This window comes from Gossypium hirsutum, chromosome D02, assembly GCF_007990345.1.
Source record: "Gossypium hirsutum isolate 1008001.06 chromosome D02, Gossypium_hirsutum_v2.1, whole genome shotgun sequence".
In the NCBI taxonomy this organism is placed as follows: domain Eukaryota; kingdom Viridiplantae; phylum Streptophyta; class Magnoliopsida; order Malvales; family Malvaceae; genus Gossypium; species Gossypium hirsutum.
Window position 1 is genome coordinate 61463610 of NC_053438.1, and position 9931 is coordinate 61473540.

General features: G+C 30.2%; 1 protein-coding gene across 4 annotated transcripts; it reads right to left on the minus strand.

Annotated features, from left to right (window-relative positions):
- Nucleotides 1–5516: 5516 nt before the first annotated feature.
- On the minus strand, nt 5517–8490 carry LOC107909637 (serine/arginine-rich splicing factor RSZ21). 4 transcript variants are annotated; one of them, XM_016837249.2, is made up of 6 exons: nt 8351–8490; nt 8058–8159; nt 7703–7791; nt 7014–7239; nt 6471–6587; nt 5517–6367 (listed from the first exon to the last, which is right to left on the minus strand). In XM_016837249.2, exons 2-6 carry the CDS (start codon nt 8144–8146, stop codon nt 6361–6363), a joined length of 528 nt encoding a protein of 175 aa, XP_016692738.2. In that variant the 5' UTR covers nt 8147–8159; nt 8351–8490; the 3' UTR covers nt 5517–6360. The 4 variants fall into 4 exon arrangements, with proteins under 4 accessions (XP_016692738.2, XP_016692739.2, XP_016692736.2 ...); XM_016837250.2 differs by having other exon boundaries at nt 6471–6578; nt 8058–8167; XM_016837247.2 differs by having other exon boundaries at nt 8058–8167; nt 8351–8489.
- Nucleotides 8491–9931: the final 1441 nt, after the last annotated feature.

Sequence of the window (9931 nt, forward strand, 5' to 3'; positions counted from 1 at the left end):
AAGTGTTTGTGTTATTTTTTCCTTCTGTAAAATATTACACTTTCATATCATCTTTCCTATGTTAATAATTCGCTTTATGTAAATTTTAATAAATTTATATATTTATATTTAAATTACGATTATTTTATTTTTTATACAAAATTTGAGACATATTTTCAATTTTGTTTTATATTTTAGTTCATTCCACGAGTTATATAGTTTAATTCAAGCTTAAGTTCATTTTTTTTTAAAAAAAAAGAGAATTATTACACCAATATATATACACATTTGTTCAATTAAAACTTTAATTTAATTTTGCAAAGAGTAGATAGTGTTAAAGAATTGTAAAATTTTGATACAAAATATAATAAATTGGGATTTGTCAAGTCAAATCATCAAAAAAAAAAGATGTGAAAGCATACTTAAATCCATCAATATCTTTAAATCTTCAAATTTTAATCTTTCAAATTAACAAACAAGTATTTTAGAGTCGGTGGCTCCCTCTTTTTTGAAGATGGAATGTTAGACAAGTTATGTATTTATAATTTTGAGACTATAACCCTAATATATAACTTTTGCACATTAATCTTAATTTTTTGTTAGACCATCATCAATTAGAAATTAGCTACTATGTTATCTACACATATTTGACTCATACTTTATTTAATAACTGAAACCCAATAAATCTTAACCAAATTAGATTACTTTGAATCTGGACTAACCTTTTATGGTAGTAAACAATATCATGTAATTATTCTTATTATATGTATGTGATGTCCATATTATCCAACAATCTCCCACTTGAACCACATATATATTCTAATTATCTCATAATTATATGTCTTTATATAACCTCATGAGTTCAATACTTTTCTATCATATCAGAAAGGCATTCCTAGCAATCTCGTCCATTAATTATGTTAACATAGAACCAATGCGACTTTGGTTACATATATAGTAACTAAATTCATCCCTAATCACATATATTAACACAACCAAATGACATAGATCAAGTATGGATATGTAGTATGGAAATTACATGCAATGTGATCTAAATATGTCTAATTCTAATTGGCCCTCCTTAACCTTAGTGGGGTCAAACTTTACCAAAATCAGAGTGTGATTAAATCAAATAAACCTTATTTTTGTAGAAAATAATCTTAGTATTCGTAAACTGAAATAACTAAAAATGCATCTGTAACATAAAAGCATTTAAAACTAAAAATGCATCTGTAACATAAAAGCATTTAAAACTACAAACTCCCACTAAAATCAAATATCCTGAAATGACGTTACACCCATATAAGCAATGTGCCGATCAAAACCATGGGTATAGTCCTTAGTATGCGATTCCACAATAATGGAGTTTGTCCCAATATGTTTTATAGGCACCTGAGTACTCTAAACTCTTTATTTAACAACTAAAAATTTAAAATCTATGTGTCTCTTTAATGCGTTCTTGTTCTTATTTGAATAAAGGGTTGCAATTTGTTATCATATCTTAGTGACAAAATTTTGCATCCATATTCCATAAAAATCGGAGTTTGTATACATGACGATCTTTAACTTATCAGACCTCCAGTATGTGAGCATGTAATGTTTTTGTTTTCTAAAGATAATGTATGAATTATTTAGTTGTTTTCCAATGATCCATACCCGAACTGCTCAAATATTTGCACAACATCTCAACAATGTACGCAGTACTCAAACGCGTACAAACTTGAACATACATTAGATTTTCCACTTCTGAAATGTAGAAAATTTTATGCATTTTCGTAATTTCAAAATCATTATTAGGGCATTGATTGAAACTATTCTTACTCCTATTGATCTTGTGATATATGCAATCATTAACCAAAGCTATCTCGAACTCAAATAAGATAATCACTTGGTGACTATTGTGATACCACTGACAAGATGTCTGCTTAAGCCGATAAATGGATTTCTTTAATTTGCAAACCATTGACTTTGTATCACTGAACACATTTTTCTGGTTGCACCATATAAATTGTCTCATGAATGTTACCATTGAAAACATAGTCTTGACATCCATCTAATGTAGTTCAAGGTCAAAATATGCCACTAAAATCATTATAACTCTTTCTCTAGTGGACCTTCTTAATAGTATTAGTTCTTGAGGTTGTAAAAATTGCTACTTGATTGTGAGATTCTACGGCATTGTCTAGATCCAAAGTTGTTGTTTGAACAATATCAAGCATAATAAATTGTTCCTGGCCTTTATCAATAACAATTAAAAGAATGTGTTGAGGAATATCAACATATTCTTCTTCAAAAACGACGGCATTAGTTCTTTCTCCGCCCCGCTCCCAACAAACTCAACATCCTCAAAGAATTGACATCATCCATCTTAAAAATAGCTTTAGTAGTGAGATCATAAATTTTGTAATCTTTATATCTTTTAGGGTATCCGAAAAACCAAAAGAATTAGGAATATCGTCGGGCACAAATCTCTCAATTCTCCTTTTGAAAATATAACCTAATCTTTTGTATCACAACAAAGTCGAATTCTTAGTGGTAAATTTATATCTCTTACCTATTATGGTAGTATGTAAGGATTCATTAAATTAAGCAATAGTACCAAATAAATATATATTATCATAACCTATTAAAGAACTGACACCAACCAATTTTGGATTATGAAAAAGAGTAAATTTTCCATTTCCAAACGAACAAGAATAACCAACTTTGTCCAATGTTGAAATTGAAATCAAGTTCTGCCAAAAAGACAGTGCAACAAAAGTCTCATTCAAATCCAAAGAAAGTTTTGTTTTTAACAATAATAATCTAAAGTCCCTATTGCTTCAAGTTCTATCGAATTATTGTAGCCTACATAGATGTATCTTTCACCATTATTAGACTTTCGGTAGTTCTGACAACCTTGTATAAACACACTAATGTGAGTTATTGTACCAAAATCTATCCACCAAGTGTGTCTAGGTACTGAAATCAAATTAGCCTAAGAACAAGCAAAAATAATAAGTATACATGTTGCACCACAAAAGAAACAACCATCCTTAGTTAATTCATTTTATTGTTTATTTTATAATGTCGTATATGCAACTCTTCTTTTTTATTTTTCTTTATATACTTCATTGAAATTAGATTTGTTAAGAACATACTAATTTCAACATTTTCATTGTTGGTAAACCTTTTTGCAGTGTTGACTATTAGTTCCTTAATCGTGGCACATGGTGTCCATGAATGTTTCAAAACATGCAATGATGTTGGAAAATATTGTAGTAGCTAAATCAATCAAAACAAGCTCACATAATATTTCAAATCTAAACCAAAATAATTTGAACAAGAGTTAGATATAAAATTAGTACCCGAACTTGTTCACTTCTCCCAAATTAGTATTCGAACTTTTTTCCGTCCACTAATTTGGTACCTGAGACTAAATAATTAGCACGCGATTGGTCAGTGCTGCCATATCAGAAAAAAAGTAACGGCGTTAATTTTAGGAATCAAATTAGTTGACGGAAAAAAAAATTTAAGTACCAAACTAGGACAAAAAAAACTATAGGTACTAATCTAGGAAAAATGAATAAGTTCGGGTACTAATTTTATATTTAATCCTGTGAATAAAAGTAAATCACATCTCAAGATATCGAACATTCCATTAATATTTCATCTTTAGATAAAAATATTAACTTGTAAGCGATTTTTTGTTGTAGTAATCTAACACTGACAATAAGAACATGTTGAATAATTAATATTCTTTTAGATCAATTTATTACTCACACGTAAAATCAAATAACTGTCATATATTTATTACCATAAATGCACATTTAATTTTGTTAAATATTAACCTTCCTTTAGGCCGATCAATATTAACATGACTTAAGTTACATGTAAAAAAAATTTTATATTTTAAAAATAAAATAACTCCCACATAAATCACTTTGATAACTTATTGTTTCAATTAAGTTATTTTAAAATATGTTAATATTCAAATTTAAAATTTTCATAGCGTAAAATGTCAAAAAAAAATTATATTATGTTAAAATTTTTGAAATAACTTAAAATAAGATAATTTAAATGAAACATCAAAAATTAAAAATCTTAATATTTAATTAATTTTTATGTATATCATAAAAATAAAATTCTGTGCTGTTAAAATTCTTTTACCAAAAATTAAAATCATTAAACTAAAAATCACAAAAATAAAAAGTATGCATATTCCAAAATTCTACTATAAACATATCATATGCAAACTTAAGAAACAATAAATAAATACATATTACTTAATCAACCTAAAAAGTATCACTGAAACCAAATATATACTCATTACCTGCATTTTGGATACAAAATTTAATAACTTCAAAATTTTTTATGAAAAATATATCTTTTGCGTATACAGAATTATAACTGACCCCATAATCCTAATATATCTCTTTTATATATCCTAATATCTATCTTTTGTATATGCACGATTTGAAAAGCATATCTTTTAGGGTCTAGTTCACCAGGACCAGAAAAATTAAAGAACCTGATGATTACAATACATGGTCAAATCAGCTGGCTGAGAAAATTTTATACGATGATTGGCACCTACGGTACCAGTGGCAGCGGTTGTTTTGAAGGAAATGCCTAAGCTTTTAAAAAGAAAATAAAAACGAAAACGATAAGTCGGATGGTGGAGAGGAGAGCGCACCACCAACGGGGACGACAGCACTGTGCATCTGGCCAGAGAAGAACCGGTGACAATGCCGAATACGGGGATCCTACAGATAAGTTTGGGTTTTTTAAAAGAAAAATTGTTTAATTTATGTGGAAAATAGGTAAAAAAAGATGCCGACATGACATGTCTAATCAACAAATTTTTCTAAAAGCAAAGATTAATTTGACAAAAAGAAATTAGAATAACAAAATAAAAACAAACAATCTTATTTTAGGTGACTAATGGTGCAATTTATCCAAAATGTCTATATAAAAATGCATAAAATATGCCACTAGTGAAATGTAGGAATTGAATAGCAAAATCGAATTAAGGGCAATCATTTTATGGGCATAAATTAAATATTACCATTCACAAGTGAGGTTTATGAGCTGAGCTCAAATGAATTTAGGCCTATATTCTTTAAAGAAAATTTAAAAACATAAATTTTAATAATATTTATATATTTTATTTGATTAAAGTTCTTATTAATGTTTACATTCAACTACTATATATTATTATAATATTTTCATGTGAGATGAATTAGATAACGTAACATACAAAGTTGAAATAATATATTGAAATACTAAAAATGTGCTAAACTAAATTGAGCATGAACCTGATGCAGCCCAAACAATACTTTCAATATACCTGATTCTCTTATCCTAACTTATTTTTCAAGCTAAGTTTTATCTAACCTCTCAAATGTCACATCAGACTAAAGATCAATACCTCATGAATAGTCATTTCATATTTCAAAAATATTTCAAAAAAATAATCTCAAAATAGGTAATTTTGGGGGAAAATATTAAAAAAATGAAAAATGTCTAAATAAAATTATACACTGTTAAAGCCAATAGAAAAAAAAAATAATTCCAAGAAACATTTACCTACACAATTACAAACATTGAGTTTTTTGAATTGAAGTATATTATCTTTTAAATTTTAAAAAAATTTCATATTCCCTAACCAACCAACCTCTTATCAAATCAAAAACAAAGATAGTTAAAATCAAGGTCAGAGAAACAATATAAAAAACCTTTGATGGCAATGCTTCTAATTTTGTTTTCTGGTGTGTAACCCAAAAAACTATCTGGCTTCATCTGCATAAGAAATTAGAAGAGCTTTGTTGCAGATACATGCACCAACACAAGGTCGCAACGAAAATCCGATAGTTACTACTAGCGATTCGATACGATGCGAATTCAACATGTAACTCAAGCTTCTACAATATGCAGGGAGCGATGACTAAGTAGATCAACTGATTCAAGTGGTGCACTAAGATGCATTAAAATGGCCAAAGGATTGGATGCTCTGCCCTTACTTCCAAATCTCACACCTCAACACAAAACATATAAAATCCTTCAGATAAATAAACTTACAATAGCTAAGTAACTGAGCTAAATTTTAAACATAACAGTTAACAATATAATAAGTAGATAACCATATAAAGTAAGAAACAGGACCTCCGAGTTTTATACGCTGAGGACAGTAAGCAAGCTACCGCAGAAGGGGGTCCAAGGAACCCTAACACTTTGCAGAGTGGAAGCCGTGCAAAACCACAAGCTCTAACAACCTAACCGTCACAAACCGAACAAGTAACCTAAATCCTTTTTTGCTTACTGAACCTATTTGAAACTATAGTATTTGAATATTTGTTTGCCATAGATGCTGTCATTTCAGATTTTGCTTCAGTTCCCACTTTAATCTCTGCAAAGGAATTTAAGCAAAAGCATATCAGACTGGATAAACACTGAAAGTATCATAAATGAGATTCCTGACTGTTCAAGTAATTAAGTTCACATGACTTTACCCATTTGCATAAGGTGAATCACGACGAGAATAACGATATGGAGGCGACCTGCTGTAACTCCGACCACGACGAGGTGATATGCTGCGGCGCCGAGGAGATCTTCCTGGACTATAGCTCCTACCACAAGATTAAAAGAATTTATGTGACATAAAATAGCAAGTAATTTTTTCTGAGTAGCCTGCATATTCTTGTTGAGAGGACCAATCAGTAGAAGCCAAATCAAGTTTAATTAAAATAAAAAGCCTTCATCAAATCCATTCAAATAAAAAGATATATGCTTCTTGTAAGTATAATAAAAAACCAGTTGGACATATAGGTAAACACAGTCTTAAATTGACAGACATTGTTTTTGCATAAATATCAATTCTAGCCACTAAGTTTCAAAAAGGGGCAAAGGGATTTTTGAATAGCATAGGAAAAGGCATGATATATAATGTACCATCACTTTGTATAGGCTCCTTTACAAAAAAGATCACAGTAGGAGCTACCCTCCTCTACACACTCCAATAAAGAGAGAGAAAGAAAAGGAATCCTTAACCCCACCTGCGCCCATGCCCATAACTTGGACTCCTACGGCGACGAGGACTGGGGCTTCGACGCCGGCCACTTCCCAGGCCTCGTGATCCATAACGCGAGCGGCATTCGCGAGCAAAGTGACCAGGCTCACCACACTCATAACACTTTAAATCCTCACCCCCACCACGGCGCCCACCACGGCCTCCACCACCTTTTGAATTATGAGAAAGTTCCACACGCCAACCATTTTTTCCTTAAGTGAGAAAAAGGATATAGTTAGAAAATTCTAGAAATGGTCAATAAAGCAACATAGATCAGAAATGTCATTTGAATCTAAGGAACCAAAAGAACTAAGAGCCAAATGCACAAACTTAGAATTATTTTTTTGGAATAAACAATCAGATTACACCAAACCACTAAAGCAACTGGCTGCAGACAACCAGAAAACAATAGCAACTTCTTGAAATATAAAAGAAAATCATTAAAATACTTAAACCGGTTAGGAGATCTCTCTAGCATTCAAATGAAAGCTCAACACTCACCAAATTAGAAGCATATGCAGCATATAAGTGAGGGCAACATAAATAATCAAGCAAAAACTAATGAATAGGGCAACTTATATAAGGGTATTCGAGTAGAGAACCACCATAATTCAAGCATGTAAGAGTAATACAACAAATGAAAGAAATAAACACTAGAAAAAAGAGTATACACACCATCCAGTTCACGAATTGCATCAATAGCATCCCTGCGATCATCAAACTCAATAAACGCATACCCAGGAGGCCTTCGAGCTACCCATACACTGGATTCATTTCATCAAAACATAAATCAATCAATAGCACAAACAGCATTTTATTATTTTTTTTATTTTTATTTTAAAGCTTCTTTCAAATGCAGGAAAGCAAGTTCATCTTGTATGATATTGACGAACAAACTAAATAATCAATTAAAGCTAGCAAAACCTGACAATCTTCAGAGTGGCAAATAAATTTAACCCAAAGAAAAACACCCAGGTCCCTATCAAAATACACTTTATCCCCTTCATTCACAAAATAAAAATAAAAATACCTGCGGAGAACGCCAAAAATCCTAAACTCGTCTTCGAGATCCCTCTCAGTGACCCGAGGATCCAAATTCCCAACATAGACCCGAGACATTCTCGTAAAATCACTGCACACCTTAAACAATAACAAATTAATTAGGAAAAGTGAATAAAATCACAAAAACGGAAAATCTAATGGTTTTGAATAGCCATCAAAGCTCGTTATAGATACATCATAGATAAATTAGGGGTTTTGCAAATTATCGAAGGAATCGAAATTATAGACGGAGGAGGAGATAGAGAGTAGGGGTTAGGTTACCTTGAGGAAATTTCTATAGGGTTTGCAGGATAGAAGAAAGAGAGATGAAACTTCGATTGATCAATTTGGTTCTGCGGTAGCCAATCCTATAACCCTCGAAGAATAAACAACCCTATAAAATGAAAAGGTTCCGCTTTGCTAATTAATATTGTACAAGGCCTTGGCCTTTCTATAGTATTGGGCCTCTCAACAAATCCAATGGAAAAGTACAAATCTTCATTTACATCAAGTTTTAGATTCTAAGTCATAAAAGAAAAACTTAGCAAGATTTAATATATCAAGTTTGGTGAGTTTTGTTTTGACTAAAGTCGAGTGTCTAAGTAATTAATCACTGCACCAATTTACCCTACCTTTAATTGGTATAATAATAAAATTAACCTTCAACATTTATAAATTTTATCATTTCGGTCATAATTTTAAGAATCCAATAAATTTACTCTCACCAAATCAAAAAAAATAGAATGAAGATCAACTTTATAAAATGTGTTCATGTTGATAGCTATATTTGTTTAATTTTTTAGAATTAGAAATTTTTTTGACAAAATGTGTAAACATTGATGACTATTATACCAATCAAAAATTGAATAAATTGATAAAAATGTGAGAATCATGATTAATTATCTTTAATTGCTCGTTTTTTAAAACTAAAAAGAACTAATTTTTTTCTATATTTTAAAAAAACTCAATTTACTCAATATTGATATTACTATTCAACCCTAAATATTATCCTTCAAACCATTTTACAATAACCATTTAAATTTTGAAATAAGAAGAAATTATTATGAATATCTTATTAAGCGGGTGTCCATCAAGATCAAGATAAGCTTTGATATACTTTAAATTCTAATAGTGATTAGAAATAGATCTCTACTTCATTTATACTTCTTATGCCTATAAATAAAGACTTTGGAGAAGCTTTGTAAATACCTCGATTGATCAATAAAAATACGCTCTCTCTTTGCTCTTCTATTCTCTTTGTTCTTTATTCTCTGTCTTTTATTTTATAACATGTTATCAATACGATTCTCTTCTAAATATCTTAATTGTGGATTAAATCAACGGCAACTTTGCGAACCATTAAGCCTCATCCAAAATACCAAAATTCAACCTCTAACCACTAAAATTACTTTTATTTTTCTGTTTCGTTGGCTCCTTTGCTTCTTCAAATGTCTATTTATTGTTGCCGATTGCTATTCAAATTGAGCGCTTACTTCCCTCATTCTCCATTACTTGTTGTCTTTAGCCTGTTGTTGTTTGCAACTCTTTGCAGGAAGTTTTCATCTATTTAGTGTTTTATATCTAGATTAATTTTCAATTAAATTAAATTAATTTGAGATTTTTTTAATTAACTTGTTTTACTTCTTATTAAAGTTGGTAAAATAATATTACTCCGAATGGAAGGTTTGAGTATACACTAAGAGGCTCAACACCAAGATGGACACTTTAGTCCGTTGCTTTGGATGGTGAAAAAAATTTTGATCTCAGCATGAATTTTAGATTTATAAAGCACAATTTAAATTGGTAAGGAGCTTCATTTTTTTGTTTTTTGAGGTATGATTATTTTTTTATTTTTTTAAGTCT

Bases quoted from the DNA above. Each gene is read 5' to 3' on its own strand.
- LOC107909637 (XM_016837249.2), bottom strand. From the start codon at position 8,146: ATGTCTCGGGTCTATGTTGGGAATTTGGATCCTCGGGTCACTGAGAGG. The intron at 7,792-8,057 runs GTATTTTTATTT...AAATGAATCCAG, and splicing joins ATTTTTGGCGTTCTCCGCAG to TGTATGGGTAGCTCGAAGGC. The intron at 6,588-7,013 runs GTGGGGTTAAGG...ATCTTGTGGTAG, and splicing joins AGTTATGGGCATGGGCGCAG to GAGCTATAGTCCAGGAAGAT.